Source organism: Osmerus eperlanus, chromosome 22 (assembly GCF_963692335.1).
Source record: "Osmerus eperlanus chromosome 22, fOsmEpe2.1, whole genome shotgun sequence".
Lineage (NCBI taxonomy): Eukaryota > Metazoa > Chordata > Actinopteri > Osmeriformes > Osmeridae > Osmerus > Osmerus eperlanus.
In genome coordinates, this window is record NC_085039.1 from 12,491,896 (window position 1) to 12,515,884 (window position 23,989).

The 23,989-nt window shown below is 49.4% G+C and overlaps 3 protein-coding genes across 8 annotated transcripts; all 3 read left to right on the forward strand.

The window, feature by feature from the left end:
* The first annotated feature begins 29 nt into the window (after nucleotides 1–29).
* On the forward strand, nucleotides 30–6,455 carry LOC134009216 (zinc finger protein 850-like). The gene is made up of 5 exons (XM_062448942.1): nucleotides 30–213; nucleotides 984–1,775; nucleotides 2,008–2,726; nucleotides 4,185–5,566; nucleotides 5,717–6,455. Exons 2-5 carry the CDS (start codon nucleotides 1,097–1,099, stop codon nucleotides 6,354–6,356), a joined length of 3,420 nt encoding a protein of 1,139 aa, XP_062304926.1. The 5' UTR covers nucleotides 30–213; nucleotides 984–1,096; the 3' UTR covers nucleotides 6,357–6,455.
* A 465-nt stretch (nucleotides 6,456–6,920) lies between these two features.
* On the forward strand, nucleotides 6,921–11,110 carry LOC134009057 (zinc finger protein 497-like). 4 transcript variants are annotated; one of them, XM_062448738.1, is made up of 7 exons: nucleotides 6,921–7,305; nucleotides 7,693–7,804; nucleotides 7,922–8,230; nucleotides 8,510–8,593; nucleotides 8,905–9,114; nucleotides 9,382–9,621; nucleotides 9,910–11,110. In XM_062448738.1, the coding sequence occupies exons 1-7, from the start codon at nucleotides 7,297–7,299 to the stop codon at nucleotides 10,620–10,622; spliced, it is 1,677 nt and encodes a 558-aa protein (XP_062304722.1). In that variant the 5' UTR covers nucleotides 6,921–7,296; the 3' UTR covers nucleotides 10,623–11,110. The 4 variants fall into 4 exon arrangements, with proteins under 4 accessions (XP_062304722.1, XP_062304723.1, XP_062304724.1 ...); XM_062448739.1 differs by having other exon boundaries at nucleotides 8,905–9,096; XM_062448740.1 differs by having other exon boundaries at nucleotides 8,905–9,042.
* Nucleotides 11,111–11,288: 178 nt separating this feature from the next.
* LOC134009026 (zinc finger protein 850-like) lies at nucleotides 11,289–23,146 on the forward strand. 3 transcript variants are annotated; one of them, XM_062448669.1, is made up of 8 exons: nucleotides 11,289–11,631; nucleotides 13,410–13,485; nucleotides 17,177–18,529; nucleotides 18,828–19,743; nucleotides 19,789–19,849; nucleotides 19,937–20,084; nucleotides 20,202–21,197; nucleotides 21,318–23,146. In XM_062448669.1, exons 1-8 carry the CDS (start codon nucleotides 11,623–11,625, stop codon nucleotides 22,244–22,246), a joined length of 4,488 nt encoding a protein of 1,495 aa, XP_062304653.1. In that variant the 5' UTR covers nucleotides 11,289–11,622; the 3' UTR covers nucleotides 22,247–23,146. The 3 variants fall into 3 exon arrangements, with proteins under 3 accessions (XP_062304653.1, XP_062304652.1, XP_062304650.1); XM_062448668.1 differs by having other exon boundaries at nucleotides 18,828–19,849; nucleotides 19,937–20,088; nucleotides 20,218–21,197; XM_062448666.1 differs by having other exon boundaries at nucleotides 18,828–19,849.
* Nucleotides 23,147–23,989: the final 843 nt, after the last annotated feature.

Consider the following 23,989-nt stretch of genomic DNA (forward strand, 5'->3'; position numbering starts at 1 on the left):
AGCATCTGCGCATTCAGACAGAAGTAGTGAATCACTTTTCCGTTAGCCGTAGGTGTAGCCTAGCCTATTTTATGACCGTCTACTGTCATTTTAATAAAAATATATTAATAGCACGTATATTTATGGGTTCTAAGTAGGACAATAGACGTTAATCATTCTTGATCAAAGAGTTCTCATCTTACTGTCTGCCATCAACCAGTTTTGTCTACCCAGGTAAGTGAGAAGAATAGAAACAGACAAGTCCGATTTTGCTTAGCCAGCGAAGTTTGACACTATTTCATTTCATTGGTGTTATTAGACTTAACTGACATATTTGTCAGTTTATGTTCTGCGGGTGTGTACTCAATTGAACCAGCACCTATGTCACTGGTCAGTTAGACCAAAAACGTTGTTGTCAAGGCTTGTAAACTTGCTAACGCTAGCACTAGTAGGTTGCAAACTAGCTGATGTCAGACAATTTTTGATGCAGTTAAACATTTGCATGGGGTAGCTTGCTAGTTTTGTATTCACGTCTCCCTGGTCAAGTCAGTCGCAGTCGCTATCCGGAATATTGTAGGGACAGGAGACGGTCACGCTATTGGCTGACAGTCCGTGGGGATTATCATACGGGTTGTGGGACTGTTAATGTTCATGTCTTTTAATTGTGTTTGTGTAATGTTGTGTTTGTGTTTTGATCATTGTTGTGTTAAATTTAAGCCATTTAATATGTTGGGGACTGTTAAGTGATGTCACCGTGACCTAGCTTGATTTCTTGTCTGTGCAAACATTCATGGCGAATAAAACCCATTCTGATTCTGATGTTTTAAGTAGGTTCTATGTAGTGTCATTATCCGGCATTTTATCCAAAACGTGTGGGTCAATCAGCTAACAAACTTGACCAAGTCCATGCGAGTAGTTTACTACCATCATAGTTACCTATTTACATATACATGTGTGTGTAGCACTCGATAACATCTGTTCTGCTGTTCTCTGTTGGAATGCAGGAGTACACAGTGGTCTCTGCCCTGAGCCAACCTGGCCTGTAACCACAGCAACCAGAGCTGGGGGTAGATGCCATGCTTTGGAAAACAACAAACTGGGGGACATTCTAAGAATCATGGACTTGTCTGGGGAGGAGAGGGAAGAGGGCACCTTTAGAGCTGCCAGGCTGGAAGGAGACCAGAGGAGAGACTCAGGAGAGACACCCTGCCATTGCCCCCCACAGGAAGTGGGAACCTTCACAGGAAGTGGGAAGCGGTTCTCCCAGACAGGAAGTGGAAAGCGGGTCTCCCAGACAGAAAGTGTGGTTGTTACGTGTGCCCGTCACAGTCACTGCCAAGTTAGGGTGAAACTCAAAAGACTTTGTGTTCAAGACGAAGATAGTAAAGATGATCCAACCGAGTCTCCAAACACAGAACACAATGACGAGGACACTAACCCTGCCATTTTTAAGTGCGATGATGAATTAGAGGTGCTGACTGTTCAAGTAGAACAGGGGGAGGAGCAGGAGAAGAGCGATTCAGAGGACAAACTGCACCATTGCGCCAAGTGTGGGAAGACCTTCGCCAAGTTGGAGGCTTGGAAGGATCACCAGCAGACTCACACGGGGAGCAAGCGTTACGGCTGCCCCTACTGCGACAAGGAGTTCTGTAACTTGTCAGGCATGAGGAGGCATCAACAACAAGTGCACCCTGATAAGGGAGCCCTTTCTATGAAAGCTCAGAGAAATTCACAAGTTCCTCCTGGAGAGAACAGTGAGCTGCACGCCCGTGAAGAAGAAGAGGAGCCACGTTTTGGTAAGTCTCAGATCATGGAGGTTTGGCTTAAACAACACGATTTCTTTGGTGTTATTTTGCACCGTGCCTGGTAAAATACCCCTATTTCTTGACTCTATTAGAGCTACGCACTTCGGATCCTGTGCGTTATTTGAATGTGGCTTTGGTTTAAAGCGTCTGTTCAATGAATTGTGATGTGATGGTTAATGTGATGTGTCACTGTGCCCTTAAGTGTTTCCTGTTTCTCACGTAGACAGCGTCTCCCACTTCCTCTCTGAGGTGGAGGGCTGTGCCAGGAAGCCACCCCCCTGTGCCAAGAAGCCACACCCCTGTGCAAGGAAGTCACACCCCTGTGTCAGGAAGCCACACCCCTGTCCCGAGTGTGGAAAGGAGTTTGTGAATCAGAACAAGCTGAAGCGACACCAGATGACGCACTCCGGAGAGAAGCCTCACCGCTGCTCCGTGTGCGGTAAGTGCTTCCTGCAGAAAGGGCAGCTCAAGGTTCACGAGAGGATCCACACCGGCGAGAAACCTTACTCCTGTTCCATCTGCGCTGCCAAGTTTGCTCAGGTGGGGGATGTGAGGAGACACGAGATGAGGCACCTGGGGGAGAGACCGTTCGGCTGCTCCGAGTGTGGCAAACGCTTCATAGAAGCGCGGCTCCTGAAGGCTCACGAGCGCACGCACACTGGGGAGAGACCGTTCGGCTGCACAGTTTGTGGAAGGAGGTTCTCCACCTCGTCCTGCCTCAGGGATCACAAGGTCACCCACACGGGAGAGAACCCGTACTCCTGCTCCGTGTGCGGGAAGGGCTTCGCCACGTCCTCCGGCCACAGGGACCACGAGAGATCGCATGCTGGGGAGAGACCCTACCACTGCGCCGAGTGCGGGAAGAGCTTCTGTCGCCCAGGGCAACTGGTGAAACACCTGAGGAGACACAAAGGTGGAAGTGATGCCCAAAACCCCAGGAAGGTGAGCTTGACTAGATGTATTTATGTTGTCTTGTCATTAAACACTATGTTGCAGATTTTTTACCTGTTAAATTTGCCTGAAAACGCCTAAACAGCATACCCAAAGTAAATTGAAAGCTGTTCTTGAACCATTTGGAGTACATGCATGTAAATGGTCTCTTTTGAAAGCTGACACTCTGAAGTTATTTCCCCTGTTGTCAGGACCCCTGTCAGTCCTACTAGTGTTGAGTAATAGCAGCTTGACCACAAGGAAAGTGAAAGTTTCTATTTCCGCCTTGATTTTGTTTTGAAAACAGAGGCCTGAAGAGGCCTAGAGGTGGTAGGTATTAGCTGGAATTGGACCACAGGTTGAATCCTTACCCAATTCAAATCAAAAGTCAAATATAATACCACAATATATTCATATTTGACACATGTTTTTATAAGAGTACATCCAGGCGTTTTCTAAAAGGGCCTTTTGGAGACTCCAAAATGACCCTTTGTAACCAAGGTCAAATACTTAGGATAAAAAGGTATTATTTTTCATAATTGTTATCTCTAATGAAAGGTGGCACTTAGAACTATCATATACAATAGCTAAATCCCTAATTAGTATTACTGAAACACAAAAACCGAAGCATGAACACATTGGAGTGCTTTATTCCCAGGATTGGCGCACAAAGAACACTGATTCTGTCAACCATATTGCGCAATCGACTTTTATTTTGAAGGCTCCACAGAGACATACAAATGAGGTATTAGCATTTTCAGCTAGCTCTCAGCTACAAGGCTAACGAGCTAATTTCAGAGCCCGTCAAAGCCAGTTCGAGAAATTTGTTTCGAACGAGTGTGGGGGGGCGGGCAGGGAGGGGGCAGGACGCACAGACTTAGTTGGCTTTAGAGGGCTGTCAACGGGGCATGGAAGCTCCTATTGGGTCAAACAAGGTGTCAATAGAAAGGGGAGGGTTCAACGGACATTTTGATGCCTTCATATTGTAAATACTCTGTTGCTAACCGGAGAAAATAACCCTTTTATGTGAACAAGTTGTTTCTTCCGTCGGCTAACTTGCATAATGAAACAAAGGATAATGGCCGGGTTTCCCAGATTCGTTAAGAAGCTCTTAACGCTATGAGCTTCTTAGGAGCGTTCTAAGAGCGTTCTAGAGCGTTCTTAGAACGCTCCTAAGAAGCTCTTAGCGTTAAGAGCTTCTTAACGAATCTGGGAAACCCTGCCAATGGCTATTCATGAATGTAAAACATTGTATTTGGACAAATTACTTTACATGGTTAGATACTTTGAACCCTTGGGAATGTACACAGATCAAGTTTTGATGTGTTGTTTGCATACCTGGACAACACTGAACCTTTGAGGGTAAGTAGAGACGTGCAGACGGGCCTGCACGAAAAACAGGTTAAAACAGTCAAATATTTATTTTTTATTGTGTCTTCTGTCACTCTGTGCCTTCTTCTTCTATCACAGGGTCCTGGAGCTCCCAGACTGGAAAGGAAGGCAAAGGAAGACAAGCTTAAAGATGATAAGGATGAAGGAGATCTGATCAGCTCAGATTTGGATCTGGTGGAGCTCTTGCATCACCACAATGACCTCAACACAACACTGGAGATGGAACATGAAGAATTAGTTGAGGAAAAAGAAGAGGGGAAGGAGGATGGAGGGGAAACAAATGGCGTTGGGGGATACATCAATTCTGAAGGAGAGGAGTTGGACATTTACTCTGAGAACCAGCAGGAGAACCAGCAGGAGAACCGGACAGTGAAGAAGTTCTACCGCTGCCTTGAGTGTGGGAGGGAGTGTCCATCCTTCTTCAGACTCCAGATGCACATGAAGACCCACACAGGAGAGAAACCTTACCCCTGCCCCACGTGTGGGAAGCACTTCCGCCAGAAGGAGCACCTGAAAGAACACAAGAAGGTTCACACGGGGGAGAAACCCTACTCCTGTTCAGACTGCGGCGTGAGGTTCAGTCACCAGGGGGCGCTGAGGAGGCACGAGCGCTCACACACAGGAGAGAAACCCCACCCTTGCGCTGCGTGTGGCAAGAGGTTCACCAGGATAAGCAGTCTCCGAGAGCATCGAAACACGCACACAGGAGAGAGGCCGCACTGCTGCAGCGTGTGTGGGAAGACCTTCTTCAGGCTGTCGGCCCTGCAGAAGCACCAGGTGACTCACACGGGGGAGAAACGCCACATCTGCAACGTCTGCGGCAAAGGCTTCTCAGAGGCTTCCACCCTGCGACGCCACGAGAGGGCTCACACCAGAGAGAAGCCCTACCAGTGTGAGGACTGTGGGGGGAGCTTTTCCCAGCTGGGGAGCATGAAGAGACACCAGCAGATCCACTCCAGGGACGGGCCTCGGCCCGGTCTTCTGCCTGCCATGGCTGATCAACTTGATCCACTTTCTCTAGCAGGTCTCAACCCTATCAGTTACCATGGTGACCTGAGAAAACAGCCACAGTGTCCTGAAGAGCCTGAGCATGATGATAAAGAGGAAGAACATGACGAGGCTAAAGAATGGAGTTGTTTGTTCAAATCTGGATCATCGTCGGGTGTTTCCAGGTGTGTTCACACCTGCCCCTTATGTAGACTTCAGTTCCCCCAGTCCTCCAAACTACACAGACACCTGCAGACTCACCCTACTCTCACCCAATCAGGAAGTGAGCCGCGATGGGAGCGGAGCCATCACCGAGCGGCAGACAGACAAAACCACGATGCAGAGACTCAACATGGGACGACCGCTCATCAGCATGGAGACCAGGGGTCAGAAGAGGGCGTTGAGACCATCATTTATGCCGGGCCTCCAGGGAACGAGGATGAGAAGGAGGAAGAGGAGGACAGAGAGGAAGGGTAAAATCAATTTGGCAGTTTAATCAACTCTGACGGCGAGGAAGTGGAATGGGACTCTCTTGATCTCATTGAGTGGGGAAAGTCAATCCCGAGTAATGCCCACATTCAAACACAAACCATCGTGTCCACAGCTACTCGGCCTCTAACCAGGGTTGTGTTTTCCACCGCAGATCAGAGTGTGAGTTCCTCCGCCTCGGGCCGGGAGAACCAGCCTCTCTCCCCCCCGATGCAGCGTCTCAGAAGCAGCCTCCTGCAGCGGCCCAGCGGCTCCCGCTGCCCCGTGTGCGGGCGGGACTGCAGGAAGCCCTCCACCTTGCAGATCCACCTCAGGGTCCACTCAGGGGAGAAGCCCTACCAGTGCACCCTGTGCAGCAAGCAGTTCACCCAAAACCGCCACCTCCAGGACCACCAGAGGGTTCACACGGGGGAGAAGCCGTACCGGTGCTCCGACTGCGGCAAGAGCTTCGGCCACTCGGGGGCCTTGAAAAGGCACCGGCTGTTCCACACGGTGGAGAAGTACGGGTGCTCCCTGTGTGCGAAGCGCTACAGCCGCCTGGAGCGTCTGAGGGAGCACGAGAGGACCCACTCGGGGAACCGCTACGCCTGCCCGGACTGTGGGAAGGTGTTCTTTAAGCCGTCTGACCTTGGCTCTCACCGGAGAACCCACTCGGAAGAGAACCCTTTCCGTTGCGACGAGTGCGGCAAGGACTTGAGCACACCGCAGAGCTACCGCAGACACAAGAAGATGCACCAGAGGAAATCTTCCGCCGTGCAAGAGCTGCACGCATAGCTGTCTACCCTCACCGTGGTGTGAATTGACATGTTTGTCTATTTGTGGTCAGCCTGATGTGAAAAGTATTATTACAAATAAAATAATATATGGTTCATCCACCATGTGTCCTCCTTATAGTTTCGGTTTATTTGGTTATTTTAATGCATCACAAAAGGGATTGTTACCCTACAGATTTAGAGTTGATGGGTAGAGAAATTACATGGGCTCCTGTGATTGGATGTTGAAATAATAACCTGGGCTGGTGTGACTGGATGTTGAAGTAACACGGGCATTGAAGACCATACCATTTTGCGTTAATTGTGAGATGATTGAGGTTGATTTGTGAAATTACAGTGGTATTCACTTAAATAAAGGGCAATAAATAGATATATAGGCCTTCTGAACAAATAACTGAATGAATGAATGTCAGACATAAGTCTCGCCCGTGTACTTTATGTATTTCGTCATGGTTCTGACATGACATGGTTCTGCAACTGACTCGGAACTTAACCAGGTTGAAACCCGGAAAGTCAACAGCTGCGCTTGGTCGCAGGGAGCAAACGTAAGCCGTTCGGTAATATGTTAACAGTATCATGCAGACAAATGCAGCTAGCTAGCATACATTTAAACCGTGGCATACACTGTAGACAATATATACTAAAAGGAGACAAACGTTTGGGGTCTGTTTCAGCCAAATAATTGATGGAACCTTTAGAGAATAGAACTATGCGCTTTGGTTTAACGGTCAGCTTGCTGGTTATCTTGTTAGATGCTAGCGTGAGCTAGCTAGCCAACTTTTTGTGTTTTGTTGAGCTGGTACTAGTACTAGTTGGCTAGCTAGCCTGCTGTGTTAAACAAGGTTAGCTAGCTAGCCTGACAGCCTTTCACATCGCTAGTGACGTTAGTCAACTTGTTTTTCACAATACAGTGAGGAGAATCTGAAAGGAATTGATTCGTTATGTATGAGGTACAATATCGTCTGTGTTCACTAGCTAGCTAACTAGTTAAATGTAGCTAGTCTAGCTAGCTAACTAAATGTGACTAGCTAATGGAACCTGTCATATTTTCTACAATGTTTGTGACTTTGTCCTTTGTTTCAAATGTATAGTATTACCGTTATGCGAGATGTATTTACATTATCCAAGCTACAAAAAAGTCTATCCGAATGAATGAATGAGATAGTAGCTTGCAAACTTACTAGACTACTGTATTTGAGAGCTAGCTAGACAAGTTACGTGTACTAAAATGCTTGAAGTAACGTTATATGTTTCTATCTCGTCAAGGGCTTTTTAATGGTATTTTTCTAACCTAGCTAAAAACGAACAGCGTGTGTCTAATTCTCTTCATTCAACAGGATTCTCATGGCAACCAGAGACCGTTTTTTCCACATGTTGCCCATAACGACCGCTGTGGACTTCAGGGGATAAAAGTTGTTGTCAAGGAGGAGGAAGAAGAGGGCGTGAAAGGTAAGGTGATGAGTGACGTGCATGTTTAACAACAATCTTATTTAACATTTTTATTTTTATGTGAGGATTCTTCATAGCGTGTGTGTTGAGAGGACCATCCCTTTACGTGCGCCACAGGAGAGAGTCCCACCAGGGTGGCAGAGGGTTGGAAGATGGCATCGGATGACCACACCATCAGACTGACTGTCAACGCGGAGGACGACCAAGAGGGGGAGGAAGAGGGGATATGTGGCCTGATCAACTCTGAGGGTGAAGAGGTGGACTGGAGGCTGACTGACCAGGCAGCAGGGGAGACCTCCATCGTGGAGGTCAGGGGCGAGGAGGAGGAGCGAGGGGAGGGAGGAGACAGAGAGGAGGAGACTGGGGGAGGAGAGAAAACAAACCTGAAAAGGGAAGAGGAGGTGCTGAGGGTTCCTCCCATCCACGGTAAAGAGAGGCCTTCTACTCTGCAGGATCCATCACACCAGCTCTCTCACACTCTTCTGATGAAACCTACCTTTATTTGTCAGATGCACAGTGTGCAGGAATAGTTTGTAATTAAATGCTTGATTTGCAGCTCCTTCAACAGGGATAAATGTAAATGAAAGTACTTAAACAGTACACTGACAGACCCCCTCTACGCCCCCCCCCCCCCCAATTACCCCCACCCATCAACCTAAACATTGTAATCAAATGTCCCACTTACATTGCCTCTCCCCCCTCCAGGAGGAAAGAGGAGGAGAGGGAGGCCTCCCAAGGCGTCTCCCCCAGATCCGGGACCCGATGCTGGGGAGGACAGTCAGCCCACAGGTGAGGAGAGCCTGGAACTCCTGTCAGGACATGGAGATGGGGCAGAACCCAAGTAGAACAGCCTCGCTGCTCTAGAACATCCTAGTTTTTCCAAAAATGTTTTTCTTGTTGTAGTAGATATAAGTTAGGAATTTCCCAACCCCTTTTCATGCAAGAAGCCTAAATAAGAAGATGATCTTAATTTACCTAGCTGGTAAAATAAGCTTTTTTTCTCGCAAAACACTGTTGTTTTCAGGTTTCAGGCTCAAGTAGTGTTCATAAACCCTAGCTCCTCTCTCCTCTCCTCCCTCCATCGGCACATCCTCCCACAGGAAGGAGGCGCAGTCGGAAGCCTCCAGCAGGAGGAGGGGGCGACCCCCCCGCCTCTCCCCCACTCGCAGGCAGCGGGACACGGCCTCGGCGGCGCAGCAGCCAGCTGGGAGGAGCTGGGATGGATGCTGCCTCGCCTGGTGAGGCTGCCTCGCCTGGTGAGGCTGCCTCGCCTGGTGAGGCTGCCTCGCCTGGTGAGTCTGCCTCGCCTGGTGAGAACGGCAGGCTTCCTGTCTGAGCTGCCGGACAGTGCTTGGTTGATTGAAGTTCAAACTAAAGATTAAACTGTCTGTGTAAAGTCCTTACATTGTCAGTTTAGAGTACTAAATTACTTGATAGTTCTTTAGAAACCTTCTTATGAAGTTCTCAGGTTAGATTATAACCTGTAATGGATACATTTTTTCAACCAAAATTATTCTGGTAATTGTCCCTTCAACAAATGGACGACAAACAACTAACGGTCCCTTTAACCCCGGCAGTGAGGAGGCGGGGCAGGAAGAGGACCCTCCCACTTCCTGTCCTCCCTGCCGGCCTGGTGGCGACGCCCAGAGCACGGCTGACATTCCACTGCTCCGTGTGTGGGAGGGAGTTCTCCCACGCCTACAAGCTGGAGAGACACACGCTGATCCACACTGGAGAGACGCCCCACCGCTGCTCTCTCTGTGGGAGGGGCTTCAACCAGAAGGGAAACCTCAAGACGCATCAGAAGGTGCACTCAGGTGAGGGACAGGATCAGACCATTAACTATGAGGGGAGGGGTGTGGCTAAGTGTGATCCCTCACCCCTGAGAAGGGAAACAAAGTGGAGCCTAAACAGGCTATCCCAAAAACATTTTAATTTAGCCTATATGTTAGCTTGTGGATCAGAAGCCATGATCTCTTGCTCTCGACCCCCCCTCCCCCCCCCTCTCTCTCCCTCTCTCTCTCTCTCTCTCTCTCTCTCTCTCTCTCTCTCTCTCTCTCTCTCTCTCTCTCTCTCTCTCTCTCTCGCCCTCTCGCCCTCTGCAGGAGGGAAACCCAGTGTGGACTGTGCTGGTGAGCCAGACCTCCTGCAGGAGGTGCAGACGGAGCAGATGGAGGGGGCTTGTCCCAGCCCAGCCCCCCTTGGTGCCCCGGTGCCCCCCTGGGCAGCGCCCCCCCTGGAGGAGCTGTGTTTCTGCCGGCAGTGTGGCACCCAGTTCAGCCAGAGGCAGCAGCTGGAGGAGCACATGCACGGCCACGTCCGAGAGAAGCCCTACTCCTGCCCCGACTGCGGCAAGAGGTTCATCAACGAGAGTTACGTCCATATCCACCAGCGGATCCACACGGGGGAGAGACCGTTCCGCTGCCCCGAGTGCGACAAGACCTACTACACGGCGTCCGCCCTGCGGCTGCACAGCATGAAGCACTCGGACGTCCGGCCGTTCGGCTGCCCCGTGTGCGAGAAGCGTTTCCGCGTGCAGTCCTACCTGGCGGCCCACCTCCTCACCCACACCAGGGACCGGCCGCACCTGTGCTCCGTGTGCGGGAAGAGCTACGCGCGGGCGGAGGAGCTGAAGGTGCACCACCGGCTGCACACCGGGGAGAAACCCTACCGATGCGGCGATTGCGGGAAGAGCTTCATCTACCGGCAGGGGCTGAGGCAGCACCAGCGCACCCACGGGGGGAGGCGCATGGGCCCCACGAGGCAGCTGGGCCGGCCCAGGCAGAGCCACCGGGAGGAGGGGAGGCTGCTGTGCTGAGCTGTGGGAGGACCAGGAGGAGATGTCAGCCTGTCGCTCAGATCTTCCTGTGTGGAGCGACGACAGGGGCTTGAAGAAGCCAGTTTTTTTCCTTTTGTGGAAAATGTGTGTGTGTGTGTGTGTGTGAGAGAGATATCGCTTCCTCTGACTCATCACAACACAGCTTTGCTGTCATACCTGCTGCTAGGGACCTTGAGTCAAGGACCTGTGTCTCAGTATAGTTCGGTTTTACTGAACAGTTTTAAGTATGTCAGCATTTCCTTAGTCTGATGGACAAACAAAAAAAGACCTAAGAAAGTGATGTCTACAACAACTCTCCAAGTTTGGCGACAGACGTAACTGTTTTTATGTTTTTTAGGTGTGTCCATGTTGTTTACAGGTTATAGTTATCCACATCACAGTGCCTTGAAATCCTGCATGAGATACACAATCTTCACCCACTGATAACCAGTGTACCACCACCATGGCTCTTGACATTTAAAATAAATACTGATTATTCTGAATATATCTTGTGTGTTTGGTGTGAAGGATCTGGGTTCTTATTTTAAGGTACCAAGCGAAAGGTTTTTGTCCTAACTTTTATAGTTGGTTTCAGCCTTGCGAGCTGAAGATCAGCTATAGAAGTTAGGACGAAAAAAACGTTAAAGGGTTAATGATACACATCGATGACCTGGAACGGAAAAGGAGAGCAACCCGGAAACGGAAAAAAAAACCAAGATCAACCAACAGTGGCAGAGAGAGGGCTTCACTAACTGGTTCCCTTTTTGCATTGTATCAATTAATAATATTATTAGGGCCATCAATGTCTGATCGTGGATTATTTATATCAAAAAAATTCCCGAACCACAATATGATGCTGTATCTGATGTGCTCCGTAACCAACGACCGAACACTTTCAGTCCTGAATCACGGACGTTAGCCTCGTGTTAACTGACGGTAGTAGGAGAGAAAAAAGGGTGATAACGACAGCTATTTATCAATCAAAGGAGGTCGACTCAGAATGGATGGGGTGAGATGATTGTCGTGAATTTGTGGTAATTAGAGCTAGAATAATGCAAATGTTCTCTGCAGCTTCTCCTTTTAGCTAGCTACAGTAGTGCTAGCACTGCTAGCTTTAGCGGGGAGGACGAAACCTTTTGAGCGATTTCATGAAATACAAGTTTAATATTCATAACAAAATTATATAATTGCATAACATTAACTATAAGAACATGCATGTATATTATCAAATCAACAATAGATTAACGCGTTTTGAAGGGTTTTAATTTGACTCATGTTACTTCCGTTCATCAACTCCGACGCAGATGGCTTGCTTCACTGCAGCGACTTGGGTTAGCGTTAATCTACTCATTTTAGCGGAATAGCGGCTAGGCTAGTTACCTTTTTTTCTGCATTCAGCGACTGGGAAAATTGTACAGTGTCTGTGTTAGCGATCTTCTGTAATGGGTGTATCTGTATTTGCTTAAAGAGGGATTCTACATCTGTGTTGTGAAAACTCAAACATGCTTCATTAGTTACGCTAGCTTTGGAAACAAAAACAACTCTTTAATTTACACTTTCAATTAAACACTAGACAGACACCATATTACGGCAGTGATGGAGACAGCTACAGTACACATTTCTAAGGTGTAGGCCTAAATGTAGCATCTTATTTCAGTAAATGCAAGCGTCTTATTGACTGTGAAACACGGTGCAGATTACATTCACACAGGGAAAACCACAGTTTCGTGGTGTACAGATGAGTCCATGGACGCTATTTAGTAGTCTAAGGATGTAGTTGATCAGTTGCTTCTTTAATTTAAGAACAATGTAAACTCGACAGTAAGGGTTAGGCTTCTTATAGAACAGAATTGGTTGTAGCCATCAAAACTAGATACAGGTTGAGAAGCAAGTTGGCTACTATACATAGCTAGCTTGTTTGTGGGAGCAGAGTCCAGTTTGTCTTAATTAACTCAACATATTTAATACAGTGAGTAAGTCATCAAGTTCCGATGTAGCAAACCAGCATCAAATCATCACATTACTGAGCTTTTAGCCGTTAGTGTTTAACCGTTTCACAATGGATAATCTTATGTTTAGTTACACATCAAACAAATTAAATGAGCATTCAACTCTGTTAGTTTACTGTAAAAAGGCTAGGATTGCGTCGCTAGCTCTCCCTTTATAGCAATGGTTGAGTAAATGTGTTGTAGGGCTAATAGCGTCATGAACTCGGTTGAAGTGTTATGAACTCGGTTGAAATGATCCGCTGCTTAAGGATGATATCTAGCAGTAGTAAAGTAAAGTGCTGCTAGCAGTAAAGTAGTGCTGCTAGCAGTAAAGTAGTGCTGCTAGCAGTAAAGTAGTGCTGCTAGCAGTAAAGTAGTGCTGCTAGCAGTAAAGTAGTGCTGCTAGCAGTAAAGTAGTGCTGCTAGCAGTAAAGTAATGCTGCTAGCAGTAAAGTAGTGCTGCTAGCAGTAAAGTAGTGCTGCTGCTAGCAGTAAAGTATTGCTGCTGCTAGCAGTAAAGTGCTGTTTCTAGCAGTAAAGTGCTGTTGCTAGCAGTAAAGTAGTGCTGCTAGCAGTAAAGTAGTGCTGCTAGCAGTAAAGTAGTGCTGCTGCTAGCAGTAAGTAAAGTGCTGCTGCTAGCAGTAAAGTGCTGCTGCTAGCAGTAATGGAAGCCACCATGTAAGTGCTGCTGCTTGAGATGATTCATGCTTTATGAGTTACACTTTTAGTCGAAATTCAAAGTGTTAAAATGCCTTTGATCCATTGACGGATAACCTCATGATGTCTCCCATATAACCAGGGACCTGAATCCCTGGTGGTGAAGGAGGAAGAGGAGGATGGCGTCGTTATGGTGAATTCATCTGGTGGGGATACTGGTTAGTACTGCCCTCATCTCTTCTGGTGGGGAAACTGGTTAGTACTGCCCTCATCGCTTCTGGTGGGGAAACTGGTTAGTACTGCCCTCATCTCTTCTGTTGGGGATACTGGTTAGTACTGCCCTCATCTCTTCTGGTGGGGAAACTGGTTAGTACTGCCCTCATCTCTTCTGGTGGGGAAACTGGTTAGTACTGCTCCATCGCTTCTGGTGGGGAAACTGGTTAGTACTGTCCTCATCTCTTCTGGTGGGGAAACTGGTTAGTACTGCCCTCATCTCTTCTGGTGGGAAAACTGGTTAGTACTGTCCTCATCTATTCTGGTGGGGAAACTGGTTAGTACTGCCCTCATCTCTTCTGGTGGAGAAACTGGTTAGTACTGCCCTCATCTCTTCTTGGGACCTGATGATTGCGTATTCTTTTATACAGGGTTCGTACAAGGTGCTTAACCCTTGTGCTGCCTTCGGGTCACATGAACCATCGTTGTGTTGTGACAACTTTACCCAATACAAAAACAAACTAGAGAGGGTACAATTTCTGGGGAAATTGTAGGGTGTGCTTGCTTGCGTCGGTTGGACAGGGGTCCGTTTTTTAATGACATTTTTACAACTGATATTTCTGTATTTTATATAAAAATGCATACTTATTATTTATACATTTTACATTTTAGTCATTTAGCAGACGCTCTTATCCAGAGCGACTTACAGTAAGTACAGGGACATTCCCCCTGAGGCAAGTAGGGTGAAGTGCCTTGCCCAAGGACACAACGTCATTTGGCACGGCCGGGAATCGAACTGGCAACCTTCTAGCCCGCTTCCCTCACCACTCAGCCACCTGACGATTTATAAAGATTACATAGATTTAAAAGCATTTTTTTTTGCTGCTCATTTACAATTGAAAATACGAGTGAAGTGTAGAATGAAATGGATGTCTTCTCATTTCCCCTGCAAGAGGCAGCCTCATCGTTGAATCAAAACGAATAAATTTGGCAGACCAGTGTACAAATTGACCTAATCTCTATGACTTAAATGTCCTTTTAAGTTTTTCTCTTCTCGTGATATTTTCATGCATTTAGCCTACTCATTGCATTCATTCATTAATAAAGAACCCCCTTTGAAGATTATTCTACGACGTTACCCGGCAGTAGAAGATGGAATCGCGATTCAAACAGTACCATCTGCTAACTGAAAATATGCCCCCCAAAACGTAAATAAGCTTGACATTTATTTAGTGGAAAATCGCTCATTCATAAAAAGCTCACTGGTAGCGATCATTGTAAGGTAACAACACAAAATGCGATATAGCCCTGTGTGGAGAAGCTGCCCCGGTAAATTCTACTACTACGGTACAGTACTAGACTACTGCTGTGTTCGTCTCGGTAGCGATTGCGTTGGTTGAATTCGATTAAACGTTCCGTTGTACGGTTTAGGCTGAAATTAATTATTTTCATGAACAGATTGACAACGTTTAGGCTGTGGCAATGAAGTTCAGGTTAGTAGTTAGATAGACTTTTGATTTAAGTAAGGGGAGTGCCGAACATGTTCTGTCGCCGTTTGACTTCCTACAGCTGTGTATGTTAGATGTTTTTTTCGTGTGTCTCGCGTAGGCTACAGCGTTGCAGTGATACACTGGATTGAAACCACAGGTAATGATAATTTCACCCACAAATCGTTTACTTGTAATCTAATGTCATAATAAATCCTACAACGAAAATGTATATGTGAGGAATGTTTATTTTAACGATTGAAAACAGATACATCATAGACCACTGTAGTATGTGTTGCCCGGGCAACAGAGGCTAATGTCATGATGCTAATATTTCAGTGAAATAGTAGACTACCGTTTCCGAAAGTAGATGTGGGCTTACTTCCTTAATAATATCAGCTAATATTGTACATTACACATCACAATTGTGTGTCATATCACAAAGTAAAATGAGTAAATAGTTATCACCCTGGCCTCTTTGCTTGTGGCGTTCCTGCAGCTGCCTTGCAGTAAAGCTATAGTTAGCCTAGCTATCCCCCAAGTTAACAGATGCGAAACGAATGTTCTGCTACAGGTAGTCACGCGTGTTTTCGTGATGTTAGTGACGTTAGTAACGTCAGTGACTGTGGCTAGCAAATTAGCCACCGTTAGCTTCACTTTTCGCCACAAAAACTTAACTTACGCCCAAACCATGCAGCGGAACGTAAATTCCAATAGAAGCAACGCAATCGCTACCAAGACGAACCTTTTGACACCGCCGTTGTGTATGTAGGCCAAATATTGTTTTAGGGGGGCGAAAATAAACCATAATAAATAAATATATATGTGAGAGAACAAAGGTTGTGCTCTCGCCGAAGGCTTGAGCACACCCAATAAAAAGCATTTCCTTTGAACCTTCGCGATGTGGGGGGTCTGACACACCCCGACGGTTAAAAGAAAATGCTTCACTTTGTTTTTGTATGCGGTAAAGTTGTCGCAATACGACAGCGCGTCATAATGACAGATGGGTCAGAATGACCCGAAGATAACACAAGGGTTAAAGTGCTTGAAGTACTTGAATTTGACTTTTTAAAATGTAAGTCCTGGAAAACCCTTGAAAACAGTCATATTAATGACAAGGTACTTGAAAAGTGCTTTAATTATTTAAAGACGATATATGAATTTACAAAGTAATTTTGAAGTGTTAATTTTTGTCTTCTATAAAAGTCTTTTACCTCAGAATTAACGCCTCAGCCCATCCCCCCCCCCCCCCCTCCTGCACCATCCGTTTTTTCTGGCATTCTTTGGTTTGCGTTATAGCATATGATAATGCTCTCAATTCATTTGTGTTTTTCAAGCACGATAAGAGCCGAAGTAGAAATCAATTTGGTTCTGAACAAGCGCTGTCTGAAGCGTCATTGTTTGCACACACCCGACTCACACACACACCGAGAGAAAAGCCTCTTCTTCTCAGCCAGTGCGCGCCAGTACCGTATTGATTAGGCCTACTTGAAGACGAAACAGAACATTGTCAAAATGACCATTTTGGGTGAGTATCCTCGTAAATCAGTCTTAAATGAGTTTCAAAATCTTAAATGAAGGTGAAGAGCTGGAAGAAAACCAGATTTACATTTAGTCATTTAGCAGACACTCTTATCCAGAGAGGCTTACAGTAAGTACAGGGACATTCCCCCGAGGCAAGTAGGGTGAAGTGACTTGCCCAAGGACACAACGTCATTTGTCACGGCCGGAAATCGAACTGGAAAGCTTGTAATTAATAGCCCGATTCCCTAACCGCTCAGCCAACTGACCCCGGATTTGTGTCAGACAGATCCACGACATGTGCGTGAGGTCTTAAAGAGACAGCGTCTAATAAACCCACTGCTGTCCGTCTCATTAATGTTAGCAAATGTTAACAAAAGAAAAAGAGAAAATCACAAGCTGCTCTTGATTGAATAACATTTGTAGCTTTAATAAGGATTAATTTAAAGTAAATACAGCATATGTTTGATAAATTAGATCTCTGATTGTAGTCCTTGAAAACCCCCAAAATAGTGCTTGAAAAGTCCTTGAAAGTCCTGGAGATTCATCACACAGTATCTGTACGAACCCTGTTAATAACGTACACATTCCTGCTCCCTCAAAACATCACACGAAAACATCCTTCATCTTTTCCTCTGTGGTTTGTGAGAAATCCCTAATCACAGCTCCTCTTCTTCTGCCCATCCAGGAGAACCCTTCAGCGGGGGGTTCCACAGCTCCTCTTCTGCCCCTCTGGGAGAACCCTTCAGCGGGGGGTTCCACAGTGAGGAGGGTCCCTCCACGTCAGGAACCCCGCGGCGGCATGGCCGTGCATCGTCAGGGACGACAAAACTTCCCTACAGCTGCCTGGACTGTGGGAAGGCGTTCCCCAGCCCGTCCACACTGAGGACCCACACGATGTCCCACACGGGGGAGAGACCTCACGGCTGCTCCGTGTGTGGGAAGGGCTTCCTGACCAAACACCGGCTCACCGTCCACCTGAGGACCCACACGGGCGAGAGGCCCTTCAGCTGCTTGGAGTGCGGCAAGACGTACATCAGCCAGGAGCAGGTCAGCACTCACTTCCGCTACGTCCACAGCGGGAAGCGTCCATACGCCTGCTCCGTCTGCCAGAAGGACTTCCCCAACCCCTCCAAGCTGCGGCGGCATCAGGCCACCCACACGGACGCCAGGCCGTTCCCCTGCCTCGTGTGCGGGAAGCGCTTCAGAGAGACTGCGCACCTCCACAACCACGCCCGTCTGCACACCGGAGAGAAGCCGTACCACTGCCCCGACTGTGGCGTGAGCTTCGTCAGCCAGGGGCAGCTCATTCAGCATCGCCGCACCCACACCGGGGAGAAACCGCACCCCTGCTCGCAGTGCGGGAAGCGCTTCTCCCGTCTCTGGTACCTGAAGTCCCACATGGCAACGCACTGTGAAAACAGGCTGACGATCAACAGCGAAGTCCCTCTCCCGGACAGCAGGGGGAGCTGTCTGTCTGGCCCGGACCTGCAGGAACTCCAGGAAACACCTGAGGGCGGGAGCTTCTCCCTGCCGGGGTCTGATCCGAGGCACGAGCACCTCCCTGCCAGGGCGATATCCAACCGCCGCTTCGCCAGCAGGAAGACCTTCTCTCCACGGCACTCTCTGACCCGACACGTGTGCACGGATTCCAGGAAGACGCCTTTCCGACGCTCCCGGTTTGGGAGGGGCTTCGCCAGACCCAGCCCGGCTCCTGCAGAGGAGCCGTACTGCTGCGGTCTCTGTGGGAGGAGCTTCTCTCTCTGGGTGAACTACAGGGTCCACCAGAGAGCCCACGGCGGGAACAGGAAGTTTGCTCCAGAGCCTCGGGGCTTTCGTGGTCCGGGTAGGAAGTCTGGGGGCCAGGGGGAGAGGCCGGAGGCTGGGCTGTCTGGGGGGGCATTGAGGCCTGTGCCAGGCAGCCAGGGAGGATCTGCCAGCCAGCCAGAACCCCAGTCTGAGGAGTCGTCCAGCAAGGAGGATGCCTGGGAGAGGCAGGTGGTGGTGGTGAAGGAAGAGGAGGAGGAAGATCCCTCGTACGGTGAGATATTTACATTTAGTCATTTAGCAGACGCTCTTATCCAGAGCAACTTACAGTAAGTACAGGGACATTTCCCAGAGGCAAGTAGGGTGAAGTGCCTTGCCCAAGGACACAACGTCATTTTGCACAGCCGGGAATTGAACCAGTGACCTTCTGATTACTAGCCCGATTCTCTAACCGCTCAGCCACCTGACTCAGATATGATCACGGTGTGGAGCAGGAGATGGTTGATGGATGTCCTGCTTGTGGGTGTACGCTATGTTCATGTTGTCTAATACGTTCATGTCTGTGTTCCCAGGACTGGGAGGGGAAGAGGGTTTGCGAGGAAGTGAACTCAACCAGGAGAACAGGGGAACCCACTGCTGCTCACTGTGCGGCCGCCGGCTGTCCAGCGCCTACAAGTTGATGCTGCACCACAGGACCCACACGGGGGAGAAGCCCTTCCCCTGCCTCGTGTGCGGGAAGCAGTTCTCCCAGGCGGCCAACCTCAAGACCCACCAGAAGGTGCACAGCGGGGAGAGGGCCTACGCCTGCCCCGACTGCGGCAGCCGCTTCACCCACCTGGGAGACCTCAAGAGGCACCAGCTGCTGCACAGCGGCCACAAGCCCCACAGCTGCTCCGAGTGCGGGAAACACTTCACCCAGGTGGCCCACCTCAAGCTGCATCAGCTCACCCACTCCGGAGAGAAGTCGTTCCGCTGCCGCCAGTGCGAGAAGAGCTTCTCCACGGCGGCCAAGCTGAAGAGCCACGACAGGGTGCACACAGGGGAGAGACCCTACCAGTGCTCCTTCTGCGACAAGAGCTTCGCCCACTCGGGCACGCTGGTGAAGCACGAGCGACTGCACACGGGGGAGACACCCTACCGCTGCTCCCACTGCGGCAAGGGCTTCGCCCAGCTGGTGTCTCTGAAGATCCACATGCAGATCCACACGGGGGAGAACTTCTACCGCTGCTCGCGGTGCGAGCAGAGCTTCACCACGTCCACCAGGCTGAAGGACCACCAGAGGAGCAGCCACGGCGTGGAGAGACCGCACCGCTGCTCAGAGTGCGGGAAGAGCTTCAACATCGCCTCCCGGCTGAAGCAGCACCTCCGGGTTCACACCAAGGAAAAGCCGTTCCACTGCTCTGTCTGCGGGATGCGCTTCACGCTGGTGGAGAATCTGAGTCGGCATCAGCGGAACTCCCTGGGCCCCTGCAGCGCGGCGAGCCAGACCTCCGGGGGAGGAGCCGGGGTCCCCTGCAGCACGGCGAGCCAGACTTCCGGGGAAGGAGCCGGGGTCCTGGGCCCCGATGCTGCCCCAGCGGGGGGGACACACACGGTAGGAGACTGGGATCGTTGATCATCAGAGGGTTTCAGTTTGCAGATCTTTGGCGTCAATGCGCTCTGATCTTTCTCTGTGTTGTAGGATTGCCGTGATTCCATACCCAGCGTGTCGCCAGGGCGACAGGATGGTAGCTGTGTAGACCAGGCAGGAAGTGAGGAGGACGAGGAGGCTGTAGGGGGTCTGATCAACTCTGACGGAGAGGAAGTGGAATGGGATTTTCTTCAATCAGGTCAGTCAGACAGTCAATTGTGTGAGGATATGTTTGGATTATTAGGATATATTTTGTTGGGTTTCAGTTGTTGGGATAGAAAAGACAATCGCTGTGTGTGTGTTCTGTGTCCTCAAGGAGAAGGTGAGAAGAGCAATTATGAGAACCAGCAGGAGAACCAGACAGTGAAGAAGTTCCACCGCTGCCTTGAGTGTGGGAGGGAGTGTCCATCCTTCTTCAGACTCCAGATGCACATGAAGACCCACACAGGAGAGAAGCCTTACCCCTGCCCCACGTGTGGGAAGCATTTCCGCCAGAAGGAGCACCTGAAAGAACACGAGAAGGTTCACACGGGGGAGAAACCCTACTCCTGTTCAGACTGCGGCGTGAGGTTCAGTCACCAGGGGGCGCTGAGGAGGCACGAGCGCTCACACACAGGAGAGAAACCCCACCCTTGCGTTGCGTGTGGCAAGAGGTTCACCAGGATAAGCAGTCTCCGAGAGCATCAGAACACGCACACAGGAGAGAGGCCGCACTGCTGCAGCGTGTGTGGGAAGACCTTCTTCAGGCTGTCGGCCCTGCAGAAGCACCAGGTCACTCACACGGGGGAGAAACCCCATGTCTGCGACGTGTGCGGCAAAGGCTTCTCCGAGACGTCCTACCTGCAGTGTCACCAGCGCTCCCACACTAGAGAGAAGCCCTACCAGTGTGAGGACTGTGGGAGGAGCTTCTCCCAGCTGGGGAGCATGAAGAGACACCAGCAGATCCACTCCAGGGACGGGCCTGGGCTTGGGTCTGGGCTTGGGCCTGGACCTAGGGCTGGGCTTGGGGCTTTGGCTCTCCTTCTCACTTCTCCTTATACTCGCTCTGGTTATGTCGAGCAGGAGGCGTTGGAGTCCAGCTGTTCTACTTCCTGCCTGTCAGGATCCACCCCCCCCATGCTGAAGACTGGTAACCACGGTGACCAGAGCAGGCCACAGCAGGGGCCTGAGGAGCAAGAGGACTTTAGTCTGAAGAAAGAGGTGAATGTTGATGACAGCGATGAGGAGGAGGATGAGGAGGATGAGGATGAAGACGACAGTCTTGGTGCTGTGGTCTACTCTGGGGGAACAATGGTCGATGTCCCTGGCCTTGGTGAGTCCATTTTCTGGGATTTTACATTGTTTTTTCAGCTTTTCCTGTATGTACTGTGCCTCACCTGCCTCATCTCGCTTAATCTGTTTTGTTTTCTCCAACCGTCTTTGCTGCCTCCAGGATCCAGTGGTATCAGTCTCCAAGATGGTGCTTCCAACCATCACGGCGTCACGCTCCAGCCCCACGTCTGTAAGCTGTGTGGGAAAGGCTACCAGAAGAGGTGCTCCTTGCAGAACCACCTGCTGACCCACACAGGAGAAAAACCCTTCCCTTGCTCCGCCTGCGAGAAGAGCTTCCGCAAGAAGTCCGCCCTGACCGACCACATGCGCGTCCACACGGGAGAGAGACCCTACATCTGCTCCATCTGCGGGAAAACCTTCGCTCTCTCCGGCTGCCTCCGGAAACACGCCAAGCGCCACCGAGTGTCTGGAGGGGAAGAGGCCTCGGCCCCCCAGCAGGCCCACAGACCCTCCAAGAAGACCGAGCACATCTGTCCTCTCTGCGGCAGAGACTGCCTGAAGCGTTCAGCGCTGCACATCCACATGAGGATCCACTCCGGGGAGAAACCTTACAAGTGCTCCATGTGCGATAAGACCTTCACCCAGAGCGGCCACCTGAAAGACCACCAGAAGGTTCACTCTGGAGAGAGGCCGTACCACTGCTCCGTCTGCGGAAAGAGCTTCTCGTACTCCGGGGCGCTGAAGAGGCACGCCTTGCTGCACTCGGACGTGAAGCCCTACTCCTGCTCCGAGTGCGGGCGCAGCTTCGCCCAGCCGGGCCGGCTGAAGGAGCACATGCTGGTGCACGTCAGGGACAAGCCGCACGGCTGCCAGCATTGTGGCAAGACGTTCAACCGGCTGTCCGACCTCACGGCCCACCTGAGGACCCACTCTGGAGAGCGGCCGTACCGCTGCGTCGCCTGCGGGCAGGGCTTCACCCGCACCTCCACCCTCCTCAAACACCAGCGCAAGGCCCACCCGGGAATCACCCTGCCAATGAAGGTCGTGGAGAATGGGGAGGAAGACTCTATGCAAAGCGATGAGGATTAGGATGACGGCGATGTTGGACTGTCCTCTGGTGGAAAGATGGCCGACTGACGATGCTTGTTTACCCCGTTGGGAAACGCAGTTACTTAAACGGAAATGCCCGTTATCACTGTTTTGTTAAAAGAGAATTAACTTTTTTGTCCTCCGGAGAACATAGTCTTAGTCGTTGTAGTCTAAAGCTAGGATATGTTTTACATGAAACTGTGAGTCTGCGTGTCTGTGTGCTGTGTGTCTGCGGTGCCCTGGGGTCATGTCTCCACCTCCTGCCATCACAGATATTATTCCCAACATCTCAACTGATCCTCGGTCAGTTCTTCTGCTTGCGAACACTGTGATGAGACAAGCCTGGTCCCGGCCCACCGATGCAGAAGACAGTTAGCCTTAAACATTTGTGTGTCGCTATCAATCCTCACTTGGTCTATATTAACGATCCTTAAATTAAAAGTGTCTAAAGATCAACAGTCGGACCTAAATGTAACTGTGTTCACGCCTCAGTGTAAACACCGCTTGCCTGTGCCATCAGATTTCTTTCTGCTCGGAGAAGCTCTGGGCTGAGGTGGTATTTGTTTGAGAGAGAGGTGGTCGATCTTGTGAGTGTGTGGAGAGGACCGGGGTGGGACCAGGGTTCGAAACCTGGAGAGCCTGTTCCTCCTGAGCCTGGAGTGCCACGGCGGTCAGTTTCATAAAATAAACTGTAGTGCTAGTTAAGGTTTGATGAGTTTGCATGAGAAAGATGGATTGTACTGGAGCTGGCCATATCACGTGGTTGGTTGCCAAAGTTACTGATTAAAACAACAAATATATGTAATCAAGATGTATGAAATGGGCTTCATACCATGTCCAAGTATTATCTGGATTATGGAAAACTGTATGACATTGAGCAACGGTATAATAAAGATTGAATCCATCTTGTGTCAAAGTGAGTTTAGTTGTAATTAATAGGGATGAGCGATACGCACGCGCTCAAGATACAGTTAGGTCCATAAATATTTGGACATTGACACGATTTTCATCATTTTGGCACCACAATGGATTTGAAATGAAACAATCAAGATGTGCTTTAAGTGCAGACTTTCAGCTTTAATTTCAGGGTATTTACATCCAAATCAGGTGAACGGTGTAGGAATTACAACACATTTTATATGTGGCCCCCCCCTTTTTAAGGGACCAAAAATAATTGGACAAACTAACATAATCATAAATCTAATTGTCACTTTTAATACTTGGTTGCAAATCCTTTGCAGTCAATGACAGCCTGAAGTCTGGAACCCATAGACATCACCAGACGCTGGGTTTCGTCCCTGGTGATGCTCTGCCAGGCCTCTACTGCAACTGTCTTCAGTTCCTGCTTGTTCTTGGGGCATTTTCCCTTCAGTTTTGTCTTTAGCAAGTGAAATGCATGCTCAATTGGATTTAGGTCAGGTGATTGACTTGGCCATTGCAGATTATTCCACTTCTTTGCCTTAAAAAACTCTTTGGTTGCTTTCGCAGTATGCTTCGGGTCATTGTCCATCTGCACTGTGAAGCGCCGTCCTATGAGTTCTGAAGCATTTGGCTGAATCTGAGCAGATAATATTGCCAGAAACACTTCAGAATTCATCCTACTGCTTTTGTCAGCAGTCACATCATCGATAAATACAAGGGAACCAGTTCCATTGGCAGCCATACATGCCCACGCCATAACACTACCTCCACCATGCTTCACTGATGAGGTGGTATGCTTCGGATCATGAGCAGTTCCTTCCC